The sequence below is a fragment of the Pinus tabuliformis genome, chromosome J, assembly GCF_031772625.1.
Source record: "Pinus tabuliformis cultivar Carrire ecotype Pingquan chromosome J, CPIR1, whole genome shotgun sequence".
In the NCBI taxonomy this organism is placed as follows: Eukaryota; Viridiplantae; Streptophyta; class Pinopsida; order Pinales; family Pinaceae; genus Pinus; species Pinus tabuliformis.
The window spans coordinates 1,017,093,810-1,017,108,064 of NC_142295.1; the positions used below are offsets into that span (position 1 = coordinate 1,017,093,810).

Genomic DNA, 14,255 nt, shown 5'->3' on the forward strand with positions numbered 1-14,255 from the left:
AGAGGGAGCCTAGAAACAAATTCCTTACTTGGAAGAAACTAGGAAATTCCTAAGCCAAGAGGGAACTTAGGTACATTCCTTCTATAGGAATGAGTACATTCCTTTATTGCAGTTGATATGTCCTCCCTAATTGAGAGGAAGAGATAGACACATCATTTTGGTCTTCACCTAGGAAGACAGAATGCAGGATTGGGTAATCATCTAGCATCCGATACTCTTTGAGGATGAGATAGGGCATCCAAGATAAGAGTAGTCGTGGACCGATATTCTTTGAGGACTAGCTATCCAAGATAAGTATAGTCCAAAGAAGGTCATATTCGGTGAACACCCGGGTGGAGTATGTACCTAGAGAGAAAATGATGAGTGTCTATAAATCATTGGTCTCGCCAGCATTGAGCTCAGATCTTGTGGAGAGATAGAGTTGTTAGTCAAGGTCTTGCTATGTAACAATGTTGGTTGATATGATGCTATACATTCGGGTTACCAATCCGATTCTTCTTATGAGAAATTCTTCAAATTGAGAATGACCAAGTACCATTATGAATACCTCTCTAGTTAAGAGGGAGTGTTGAAAAATGTAACTAGGTTCGGTCTTCATAATGACATGTAATGTGATTTTTGTAAATGACGTAAAATAGAAAAATAAAATTATTATTGAATTGCTTCATGGGTTTCATGAGCAAGGGATTTTATTTTTAGATGGCTCCCATTGTGAGCCTTTAGGATTTGTCAACAGAGTTAATGTCATGTATGAAGAACCCTTCTTGGGCATGTTACAAATGTATTTAGGTCTATAGGATTGTCTAATATCCCTCCAAGACAAGCACATGGTTCTCCTCTTCAAGTCGGCCTTAAGATGAAGTAGATAGCACATGTTGGATCACCTAATTAAAGACACATCCCTTCGTTGAGGTCATGTCAACTTATATACATAGGTAGACCACTATTCACATTTTGCATAGTCAAGTTATTGGGATTACCTCTGAAATTCGGGTGTCAAGTCAGAAGGAAATCGGATGGGTAAGGAAGGGACAGTGAGGTTTTGTTTGGGGTTGATCACAGTCAGTAAGGCTCAGATCTCTTTGAAATTCAGATGACATTTATAGTGAAAAAAAAGGAAGAGACAAGTTCGGATGTCAAGAAGGAACTCGGATAGTTAATGGAGGAACAACGAAGGTCCTTTTAAGGCTAAACAGAAGTTCGGTTTCATGAGATAAGGGTCTCGATGCTACAGTAGAGGAACACTATTTGATAGAGGTATATATACTACAGCTCAATCCTTTGAAGAAGCCACAACTCGGTGCTATTATGGAGACCACTATGTGGTGCTATGAAGGAGCTACAGTTTTGAGATCTATCACAGTGTTTCGGTGCTGCTACAGTGATCACATTTTGGTGACAATACATTGACATGTTTCGGTGCTATCTCTAGTGTATCTACAGTTCATTGAGGAGATGATCTCAGTGTTAAGAAGGTCGAAGAGGAAGAGGAGTCAAGAAGAAGAAAAGAGCAGAAGACATAGAACTAGTGTCTTTGTCTTGAAGTGGCTAATGAGATAAGAGTCTTGGTCTTGGTATTCGTCAATTGGAATCTCTATAAGAAGAATTTGTGTGGGTTTTCCTCTCAAAGAATGAGAGGTTTTGGCCCTGGATTATAGCCTACATTCTGTGTCTCTTGTTTATTTATGGTCATGCATTGGTAGTTGTTTGATGAAGAAGAACATTAATAACTTAAGTAAAGAAGATCCTAATCTAAAGAAGTAAAAAGCACTCACAAGCCGTTACTAATTGAAGAGAAATCACCTAATCATGATGCCCTAAATTTTTCAACAGGCTTGACCTATAACAATTGACCCAAGCATGAAACCCATGCTTTAACAAGTCAATTAAATTAATAATAGAATTTCTTTTGCTTTCTTTTGACAAATATTACATTTTGACTCAAGTACAATTAATGAAGACCGAACCTGTATACATTCTTCAACAGATAGGTCATAAAGTCGACCCCTAACAGAGCCTTAGATTTGAGAATATAAAGATAAAACACAAAAAATCCCCTCAATTAGGCCACACACATTAGTGCAGAGGCATAGAAAGGATGATGTCATCATCAAAAGATGTGTCTCCATTAAATGGTGAAATAGGTGGTCCAGAGTGCTCTCTCAAGCCCCAATGTCACCTCCTGAAGCACATGTCATCATCTAGGGTGCCACATCAACCTCTAGTCACAATGTCCTAACTCCAGTGGGCAATGCCCAAGGTGCTGGAGATGTAGGAGTGTCTCGTGGAGCATACCAAGTCATCATCAAGCTCAAGTCCATTGATAAAGGTACAATTTCCAAGGTATAGTGGAAGGCCCTCCAAAGGGTGTGTCTCAATGTCAAAGAGATATGAATGAAGTATCATCAACTTCCTCCAAAGGACCATTGATATGATTAGATCACCATCAAGTGTGGGCTCAAGGAATGAAGTAAGATCATCTAACATGGACATAAGAGTAATTGAAGCATAAAAAGTGGACCATAGTTAACGTTAAATACTATAGAAAGCATCATCATCAAACTTCACACTAGCTTGTGACATTATACAAGTTGTTAGATGTAGGTATGGAAGGATCATCAAATGGCCCATCACAGGCTGTCGTCCCTAGGGGACCCTAAATCAATGTGACCCAAATCAAAGTTGCCCCAGTGGGATCCTATGTGAATGCATCTAGTGACTGCAAGTATAGGGGATAAATGGTAAATAAAAGTGAAAGTGAGGTAGGATATTTTTACATATTATTTTTCAATTTTTATTTTTGCCTTTTACTTTTTCATTTTTTAAGCCTTTATAGGAAAGAAATTGGTGGGGATGCCCAAAAGTCTCCCTTTCCAATTGGGGGGGAGGCCTAGAAGTCCCCCTTTTCTAGGGGGACACCCAGAAGTCCCCCTTTCATGGGGGAGTGCCTACAAGCACCCCTTTCCAGGGGAGATGCCCAAAAGTCCCCCCTTCGGGGAAATGCATCCCCCACACTAGGGAAACATTTCCCTGTGTGTTTCCCCACATTTCCGCTTTCCCTAGGCACCCCCCTCAACCTGACAACGTATAAAACATGGGGGTGCACCCCCCACCCTAGGGGATGTGTCATTTCAGCCCATGCTAGATGAATGGATAACATTAGGCTCCTACTTGGGGACATGCTCCTCCAAATGTGCATGTGAACATAAAGCCTATGGCTATACACATGTGATATGACCTCCACACCATAGTCCAATTGCCTTGCACAGTATATCCATTTCTCTTTACAACAACTCATTTCAGCCCATGCCAGATTAATGGATAACACTTTTATATAAGAAAAATTATTTTTGATAGTAAAAACTTAATTTTAGGCTAGATTGAAAAATAGATGAACTATTTTTTTAAATTTGTACTACAAATATATGTGATATGGTAAAGGACTAGGGGAATCCGTATGGAAAATATTCATGGTGTGTACATTTTCTTTGTCACTTTGAAATTTAACAATGCCAATTTGCAATACAACAAGACAAATAAACATAAGGGATGCCTTATCCTTTCCAGTTTCATGTAATAAGAGGAGAAAATTGGTCTGGGTGTATGTGACATCAAGAAATAAAAGTGTGTTATGTAGATTGACATTTTCACCTCAAACATAGACAAGTGACAAACCTTGAACAAACATGGAGATATACCCTTGTCCTCTCATCACAGGAATGACAAAATATAAACTGCATGGAAAGGAACCATCAATTAAAACAAAAATATAAAATATAGCATATATAAAATCAGTTTGGCCTAGATCACAAGGAAAAATACATACCAAGAACTCGTGCGGTGTACCAATAAGTGGTATAATTGACTTTTCATAACTGTTCCTATATGCCCTCTTCCGATGTGATACTGCATGAGTGAAATGGAAGATGAAAAAGAGCAGTGCCATAATGTGAACAAAAAACATAGATGAACAAATTAAACAAAAAATATTCCTTATAGAAGATAAAAAAGAGCAATGTGATCATGCAAGGAAAAACCATTGGTCCTTATAGAATATGAAAAACAACAAAGTGATAATACAAGAAAAAACATTATTCCTCATAGAATATGAAAAAGAGCAATGTATTTATGTTCCTTATAATCTTAATTAGCGTACATGTTGGAAACATAATCAGACCTAATGGATCTTTGTTAAACGATATTGTGGTAGTGAGTGCGATGGTAAAGAAATTCAGCTCTAATCTAAAGGTAACCGAAAAATCTCATGATATTGCTGAAGAAATCAATGATTGCAACAGAAAATTTGTTTGACAAGTTATTATCAACAACAATTGAAGCCTAGGAAAAAAGGAATTTATGCTTCAACAATGATAAGCAAGAAAGCATAAAATTGTTGATCTAGTTGAAATTGGTCCTCTCCCCCTCACTACCTACAGTCTATATAGGTCATTCCCTTGTATAGGAAAGGGCTTACCAGAGTGCTTCTAAGATGTTGTGTTTTCCCTTATTATATTCCTTCTAAGCTTCTCTAATAGATAAAATATTAGGATGACCATCCAAAATGTAGACATGATCAAATTGCACAAGCTTGTTATTAGTGGTGTCAATTGTATGGTTCAGTCATACATTTTCTTCTAAGCTTCTTTAATAGATATAATATCAAGATCACAATCCAATAAGCGGAGAGGATAAATTTGCACAATGCTCAACATTGATAAGCAAAATTGCGTAAAATTCTTTGAGTTTGTGCAAATTGATCCTCTCCACTTATTGGATTGAGATCTTTACATTCTATCTATTAGAGAAACTTAGAAGATCCACTAATAATGAGCTTGTGCAAATTGATCATGTCTTCGTATTGGATAGTGATCCTAATACTTTATCTATTAAAGAAACTTAGAAGAAGATGAATGACAAAGAAATATAAATGATGTCACAAAGAATTACTATGACAGCTTTTCTGACATGTTTATCTGCCTTGAAACAAGTTGCTACAAAAGTCAGATCAGAGATTCAAAATATGAAGGAGCTGCTAAGGATGTAACAGAGAAAAGTACCAATAGCAATTAAAACATATGGATACCATCACAACTAAAAAATATATTTATTATCACCAATAACAAGAGATTTGTGCAACAATGTATATCTCTAAAAATAAACCAATCCAAAAAAGAGCTGAGTTTAGAACAATCAAAGGCTAAATCAAACACCCCAACTATGTATTTTGGTGACAGTAACTCATCTTAATACAAAATTCACCTAGATGAAATTCCTATATCAGTCATACAAAATACCAATGTTTATTCGATCAACCCTCAAGTTGTGTCAAGTATCATATTCATTTGTCCAATTTCCTTAGAAAACACTAATGATTTAGATCAAGAATGTGATTGGCATTGAAGCCAACTATGGTTTTTTGTTGCACATAAATAAGTTGAAGGTTATGAGACTTTGATAAGAAGTGATATTCACGCACAATAGCAGTCATTGATATACCAATGCCAAATTCAGACATGTATCAATTGGACAAATTAGCACAGATCACTCAACTAGTTGAAATCGAACACTCATAATAAGGATGATGGTCATCCATGTGCTACATCAAAAAGTCAAATAGTTCAATACTAAACTTTATTTATCAAGAAGTGGAATGGGGTAGAGATTGCAGGAAGACAGCAAGAAGATGATTTAGATAACACCAAAAGTATCTGAGTTGATGAAGCAAGTTGAACTAGATTAATTAAGCAAGAATGCAGTCAGTTATGAACCTGGGAAAGAATGGATATGGAGTAAGAGGACAAGGGAAGAATTTATCTTGCTACATGACAAGTTTCTTGATGGCAATAGACCAAAGGGATTGTCTTTGAAAGTAGGATTTGCCAATCCAAAACTCAACTTAGGAGAAGACTAGAAAGGCTCAAGCACAAATGGCACCCAATACATCTTATAAAACACACCCACTCTACCTACTTATCCCACATATCAGGCTGCTAAATACCTGGAAGAAAGATGATACTGTCAATATGGTAAATGCACTCCATGGATTCATCTCTCAAAAACTCAAAGGATGGAGTGTCAATAAGACCAGAAAGGCCTAGCACAAGTTGTCGCCCAATGCATTTTATACAAAAAGCATCCATCCTACCTATTTATCCCACATCTCAAGCCATTAACAAGCTGGAAGAAAGATGATTCTGTCAACATGATAGAACGACTCCATGAATTTCTCTCATAAACTAAAAAGATAAAATGTCAAGAAGGAAATTAGGTACCTAATATTCATCTTTCTTATTGGCATTGTACTAAGTTCTCTTCAATGAGCTAATATTGCTTATAAGAGAAGGAAGTTAGCTCAAGGCCAATGTTCAGGAAAAGATGCAGGCAGAGATAAAACAGAATAGATGCGAGTGGAGAAAAGGAAGATATAGATGAAAACAAAAGTAAATACATCATAGAAGTTGAAGATTCAGTACCCACAGAGGATAAAAATGAGCCAAAATATAATGAACCCTCTCAGCCTACAAAGATAGAAAAAGATGCTTTGGTGAGCTTGCTAAATGTTGCTCAGGCTCACATCGAGAACACTGAACTAGAATGATTGCTAAGCATAGTCCTTGATGACAGAGGACATTGAACAAGCCAATACAGACATGGATCTTGTCTTCTTGAGGGAACAGTAAAAAGGACGAAATTGCCACCTTAACGGCTATTTACAACAACAAAATATTGAGCAAGAAAAGTGGCAAGTTACAGTTGAGACAAAAGACTTGTAGAATGCCAAAAAAGAACACTGTTAGTTAGAGTATGAACAAGAAGTTCAAATCAACCAAGTAGGCCAAAAAACTGCCAACATAATCAGAGGAAATACACAAGCTGCAAGTAACCTTGTTAAAGGCCATAGAAATCCTGAAGAAGAAAAATCAGAAGCTGAGTAAAGCTACTTTTACCTATGCAATGGAAAATAAAGACCTGAAAGCAACAGTATATGACCTAAAGTTTTAAGCAGGGAGGGAAAAAGAGATATCAATTGGATTTGGAATTAGTGCCAACAAAGGCCAAAAAAAAACAAGCAAAAAGTCACTTGTTTAGCATTTTGTTGGAACAGCAGATCGGTGAGAAAGACCATAGAAGTGATGAAGGACAACCAAATGCTGAATTCCAGCTACAATCAGCCAATCTACATCTTGCCAGCACAACCACCCAGTCTAGTCCTTCAAATAAGTAATCTCAAGCTCCACTTCCTTTTAGACAAGTTTGTGTTTTTGTCCTTTTGGAAGATGCAGTTATGGCTCAGGAGACCAAGAAGTACCCCTTGGAGTTTGTCAACCACACCAGGGGCAAGTGTTTCAAAACAGGAGGGAAATGATGAGCCCCTAAAAGATCACATCATGCATGATTATATGACATCACAAATACGCATATTTCCATTTTGGCCACTAAAAAAGACCTTTGAGATCAGTTTCTAGATATGAAGGACAAATGTTGGGGTTTCATCTGCATCAGCATCTTGACCTCGACCGTAAGAGTATTCTGTGCTAATTTGGTATAAAACAGAGCACTAACGCGCCAACCTACACTCTGTAGTCAGCAGGACATTTGGGAACCTTCACCTACAACTTGTGGGTGTAGGTGGGCTGAAGATGACAATCAATGAACTTTGTATTACTGTCACATTTACTTTATGTTATCTTAGTGATACTTGTGTCATAAAAGGTGACCAGTATTAATTATGAGTAAACCGAAGATCACTCATCCAAAAGACATAACGAAACTGTGTATGTTTTTGTTTTTTCATTTATATTTGCCTCCCCTCCAGTCTGGACATCAGAGGAAAGGAGGAATTAAGGTGGGCATTTGACATTTCTGAACTCACCCTGGATGTGTGTTGTCTTGGTGTATTCATGTTCACCAGAGGATTGTCACTTTGTTGGGCTTCCATTGCAACATGGGGCAACCAACCCTTCTTCTCACGTGTAATAGTTTCTTTTATGTTATTTTTCTGAATGGCTTTTCAGCACTCATTTGTGAAATGATGAATGATTGTAGAGATAGCTTTCAAGTTTCCACTTTCTGTATTTAATGCTTTGAAGTTTATGCAAAGTATTTTCATCATAATAATATAGAAACAGAAAAAGTACCTCACACCAGTAATTTTTATATCTGGGCTGTGAGTTAAAAGCCCAAATCATATAAGCATACAACCCTGCATTGGCATTGTGCAGAGATTTTGCTTGGAAATACTTTGCTTATTTCTTGACCCGCAAAATTTGTAGACATTAAAATAAAGATAAAGCGGACAGAACGAACCAACGCAAGTTAGTTGAAGAAAAGTTTTAAGAATTACTCTAGAGTAGGGGAGAGGCTCTGAAGCTAGGATTTCTTGTTCATTTCAAGAGTCCACACCACAATTGGTCTAACATGTTAGCTTTGTCATCATCAAGTTAAACTTATTTTAATGCTTTTTGTATAAGTAAATACCTCAGACTCTGACAAAAGGTGCCTCTACCATAAAGAAAATAAATACAAATCTGCAACATCTACTCATGAGAACAATAAAGAACTTTATGACCTTCTAGCTTATTCATTTTTAATCTGATAACTCTATGTTCCTGGCATCTAGTCCTTGACAAACCTTAGTTTTTGAATTTGGACTATGGGTTTGTGATGGGTGAAAATAAGACATTTGCATAAAGAATAGTCAACAATGAGTTCTGAAGATTGTTATCCATGACAATCCAATGTGACGTTTGCCAGATAGTCAAGACAGATTACGGAAGTCATGTAACAATGCTTGCTAGTTGTCACAACTACTAGAAATTCAGGGCTTCGACTTGAAAGGCATTATAAGACTTGTCTTTTTATTTTAAATTGGTTTTAGATCTCCTCCTATAAGAGTGCTTAAAGCTAGTATTCCTTTGACACAGGGATGTCATATAGACTTGCCCAAGAAAATTGTATCTTCTATTACATGAGAAACACCAAAAGCGGAGGGACAACAGACTTATCCATCCTACCTAAAAAAGGAACAAAAACATCTCCACTTGAACTCTCAACCAAATTCTAAGATATACTTTCTAAGCAATAGGAGCTTTGTTGGAAATGTAACAGGTTTCGGTCTTCATAATTGTTGTTGTACTCATTTCAATATGTATCCTGTGTAACAAACAAAAGAAGAAAAAGAAAAGTTATTATTATTAAAGCATGGGTTTCATGCTTCTTATTGATGGTCTTCTAGGTAAAATCATATTCTTCATGCTTCTAGGGTTTGTTAGGTCTTCGGATTTATTGTCATGAATCAAAGGAGTCAGCATCATGTTTACAAGACCCTTCCGGGCAAAATGTAATCAGAAAAAGAATTATTTGAGTCTAGAAAGTCCTGGAAACTCCAAACGTACAAGTCAGCCTTGGTAGCTTCAAGTCGGCCTAAAGGAGGGAATTCGATTCCCTAGAAAGGCTATATAAAGGTCAATTTCAACCTAATTTGGAACTCACTCATCATCAAGTTCGATCTCAAGAAGGAAGTTAGATCTGTAGCTAGGATTTGAGAAGCAGGAGAAGAAGATAGCGAAGGTCTAGAAAAAGAAAGGAATGATGAAAATCTTGTTTTTGGGCTCTATCTCTCACACTTGCGAAGGATTAGGGTTTCACAACTTTCAAGAAGGCGGAAATTGCAGGTTCAAGTTGCAATATCAAGTAGCTGGGAGAGCGAGATAGTCTATTTTGACTTCGTTAACCTTGAAAGAAGTTGTCTTCATCATGGAAGACCTCTTGAAGGATTGAGTTAGGGTTTCTATAGGAGCTACAAGGCAGAAATTGCAGGGCGAAGTTACAGTTTGAAGCTAGTTGGTTCTAGATCAAGGAAGGACTTGTTGGAAGGGCTGACTTGGTACTTGGAGGAGGACTTGGTCTAGAGTTTGGTTCATTGTTGTCTCATTTGAAGCAGATTCTATAATAAGAGGAGTTTTCCGGGTTTTCCTCTTGGAGGGGTTTTGCCCTAGTTGAGAGCTTAATTTATGTGTTCTACGTTGCTACTGTTTTTGTTCTAGATATTTATTTGATGAAAAGATTTAAATAAAGAATATAAGAAGACTAACTAAATTCACAAGCAAATATTAAGGTTAAGGAAAATTGGAATTAATATATGTCACTTTGCATTTTCCAACAAGCTTAGCATGAACTTGTGTCACCAAGTCATCCATCTCACTTGGAAACTTCAAAAGTAACAACACATCTTTCCAAACGAAATATAGTATAGTCAAGTTTCAACTAAAGAATATACAACAAGTGCCAAGTAGTGTCCTTTCAAAACCATGAATCATTCAATAAGATTGCACTGCAATGGATATTCTTGTGAAAAATGCATCGTAGAACCTAATTGTTCATATGAAGACAAATGTGACTATCAAACTTACAATCATGAAAGAAATGTTTAAGATCTTTACACACAAAGCATCTAACACTCCGAGTCCAGCTCATCTACACTCATTCTGAATAGCCTGAAGTTTGAACCAATACTTGCCAACAAAGGACTCTAAAATGAAAGGCATAGGAGATACATTGTACACCCTATAGTTTAAATCTTCTTCATCCATCTCTAGACTTCAATTTTTGAACTATTTTATGTTTGGATTTGGCCATTGTGGCTAGTTGTGGTCTAGGTGCATGTCTTGGGCAACTTTGGTGAAATACATACCCCAAAGGATTCCAAGGATGGTAATTATCCCTCTCAATTTGTTCCTGGACATTGTGCACTACTTTGATGTACTCCTATTCATGTTCCAAAATTTTCCTTTTGAGTTCTTGGCTATGAGCATTTACTATTTTCAAAATAATATGTATATTATCACATTGTCTTTGAGGCACCTCAGTTCATCCTTGATAAGATAAAGATAATTTATTAATGTCCAACAAATGATCAAAAAAGGTCAACGAGACTAGGAAGTATAATCAATAAAAAAAGTTGTGAGAGTGCTCTAGGCTACCCCAAAAGCATAAAACAAGCACTACAAGAAATACATAAAAAAAATAGTACATCAAAGAGAGAGAAGAGTGTGAGAGATCTACTAGATGCCCTAAAGACAATATAAGTAGGAAGAAGTTTCCAACATATCATCAATGACCAAGAAAGTCCCAATGCCATGCTTGATGATGTCATCAAACAAGTGTCTATGGCTAAGAGGACCTTCGTTGACGGTTTTAGCTCGGACAAGAAATTTTGCACAAGTTTTTGTGTCAAATTGTTAGTTTTTGTAGCACCGGAGTTGTTCAATTCTCGAAACTTTGTGGAGAGGCTAAAACACAGGAGTTCTCCATAACCCATAAATTGTTTTTGTAAATTCCACCTAGAAGTGTCTCAATTAGATTATTAGCCTATTTTTAAATATTTCCTTAGTCTAAACTTAGAAAAAGTGGTTAATGTTATAGCTCCAAATCTCACTCTTATGGTTTGTGATGCTGCACTCATGGCCTAGGGCAACCCCTCCTTCCAGACCTAGTCCTAAAATTTAAAAAACAATGTTTTATCCCTTATACGCGACATTTCCCTGAGTTAAACGCGTGTATACACGGGTCTGTGTATATCCAACCCGCGTATATGTATTAAAACACTTAAAAAAATATAAAATTCCTTATTTTCGGGCGGAGATCGCGGGTTTTACCTGCTGATCACCTGTTAGTGCCCGTGGCCCAACTGTTCCCAACCAACTCCCAACTAAAAAACTACTTTGGGAGAGGTATAAAAAGACCTCAAAGGGAAGGCCTAGAGGAGGAGAGAAGAGAGAGAAAGGTTATTATGCTGAGATTTTTCCCCTGACCAGGTCTGAAGTCCCTTGTGCCTTCTGCACTTCCCCCATTTGTACAGGAAACTCTTGTTTCCTTGTGTGTTGATGTTCATCCATTACTTGTGACATCATGGAGAGAGTCATGGAAGGAGTTTGTTAAAGGCTTGAGGCTAGAACGGATCCGGAAGGAAGCTTTGCTTGGAGCCTGCTGAAGGTGACTCAGGTGAAATCATTCCTTTTTATGTACTTTATTTGTCTATAATAAAAAAAACACATGTCTTGGTTCCCGAAATGAATCCTCTTTATGTTAATGATATTCATGTTTAGAATTCATATGTAGATGGTTGTTTGGATTTCATAACTAACTACCTTTATTTATGACATGAAGATGGTTTGTTTATAAGGTTTTGTCCATATACTACTGTGTTCTTTGGAATTGGTTGTTTTGCAAGACAAAAGAGAAGAAGGGAACTCCAAGAAGGGTTTGGACCCTAAAGGGCCTTCTCGAACGTAGGACCTAAGGTACGTACCCTTTACAATAGAATTTGCTTATAATAGCATAATGGCTGTGTGAATGTGTGCTTCTTTGAATAGACAACTTTCAGTCTGCTAGGGTTTCAACCCAAAAAGCCCTAGGGGAACATTTCCCTCAAACAGATTAATCAGTATTAATTGAGAAAGGTGTGAATCATCTAGAAACTCACATGGATCGATCCAGAAATAATCTTAGCCATTGATTATGTTTTAATCTTAGTCGTTGGAGTCCCAACTAGACATTATAAGAGGATGTCGATGGGTAAAAAGAGAACACACACCCGAGCAGTGAGTTCCTTGGCAGATCGAGCTATCTAGCGGCAGAAGCAGAGCAGGGAAGAAGAGTTCGAGCCAGAAGGAACACAGGTGTGAGAGGGGTAGAGTCAATGAAGTCAGAGGAAGATTTTCTAGACCCAGTGAGTACTTTGCAAAGAGACCAAGATTTTCTCCATGAGGCTGTGCACAGGTTGCGCAAAAGCCTCAAAAGGGCAATTTGATTTTGCTGGAGAAGAAGACATTTTCAGTTCCAGAGGCCGAGAAGAGTTTCCAGAGGGCCGAAGAAGCATTTTCCCAGTCAACAACAGATAGGACGGCTAGATTGGCAGTCGATTTAGGCAGAACCAAAGTGACACAGAGCCTGTGCAGACCAAGTTGGTCAGCTAGCTTTTCAGAGGCAATCAAGTGTCTGGATTGCTTGGAGTGAGGGTAATTTCCCTTAGATAATTTTTGCTAGCTTTTGGCATCCAGATTCTACTCAGATTATTTCACTGCTACATAATAATAAAAACCCTCAGCTGCTGCACCAGTTTTCCCAAGTTGGGTTTTTCCGGGGACATTTGTCCAAAAATAATTGTGTCAATTTTTATGTGTGTGTGCTAGAATATTTCTCAGTTTCCAACGTTATTATTTTCCACAGTATTTTTGTGAAGATTGTAGTGTGTTTATTTCGTTGTTGCCATAACAATAAACTGTTAATTTAATTAACAGTTAGAAGAAATAATACTAGTTGCTACAATAGGATTTCAGTGGTGAAATTTTCACATGGTATCAGAGCGATTTTGATCAGGCAGGAAGCTCAAAAGTGAAAGGCAGAAATCGTCCAGATTCAGAGGGAGTCTGGCAATACGATTTCCAGATTTGTGCAGAAGTTGGCTTAGTAGATCAAACTGTTGGGCAGAGGGTTCAATGTTTCCAGTGCAGGTGGTAAGAAAAATTCGTAGAGACTAGGAGCAATTCCAGTAGGCAGTAGCGAAGCTGGAAAGTAGTTTCGGTGAAGCAGATCAGATTTTCGTTGAGAAGATTCCTTGCTTGGGCGCAAAAGAGTCAGCGTCGGGTGGAAGAGAGGAACACACAGAGGGAAATTTCTCTTAAGGGATTACAAGTTCTAGAAATCCGATTTTCCTATTACAGATTGGCAGGAGCTGTGGGCAGATTTCCTCACTCCAGAAGCGAGTGTGAATAGCAGATCCAACAGCCAAGCAGAGAGAAAGAGGGAGATTTTCAACCAGACTTAAAGATGGCCAAAGTTGGGCTTAGAGATCAGGATAGGTTAGAGGGCGCCTCCAACTTTGTCATCTGGAAGGCAAGGATGGCCTTCCTGTTGGATGAACATGGCCTAAAATCCTATGTGGACAATGTGGTAGCAGTACCCCAGGATGTCGAACAGCTCAAGGAGTACAGGAAGGAGATGGCAAAGGCATTATACCCCAGGATGTCGAACAGCTCAAGGAGTACAGGAAGGAGATGGCAAAGGCAAAGAGAATGATCTTGGATGGAGTCTGGGACCATGTAGTCTCACATGTGGTAGAAATAGGAACAGCCAAGGAATTGTGGGATGCTCTCATTTAGCTATATCAGAACACTTCTAAGCAACGGAAGATGTTCCTGCAGGAAAATCTAAGGAGCACCAGGATGATGAAGGCTGAAGGCATAGACTCCTTT

General features: G+C 37.8%; 1 protein-coding gene across 1 annotated transcript in view; it reads right to left on the reverse strand.

The window, feature by feature from the left end:
• Positions 1-14,255, reverse strand: part of LOC149230313 (ATP synthase F1 complex assembly factor) — a 248,500-nt gene that overhangs the window by 96,779 nt on the left and 137,466 nt on the right. The window contains exons 2-3 of the mRNA XM_089376039.1: positions 3,827-3,906; positions 3,676-3,734 (exon numbers count right to left, since the gene is read on the reverse strand). Of these exons, the coding sequence (XP_089232165.1) occupies positions 3,676-3,734; positions 3,827-3,906 (139 nt within the window). The remainder of the gene's footprint in view (positions 1-3,675; positions 3,735-3,826; positions 3,907-14,255) is intronic.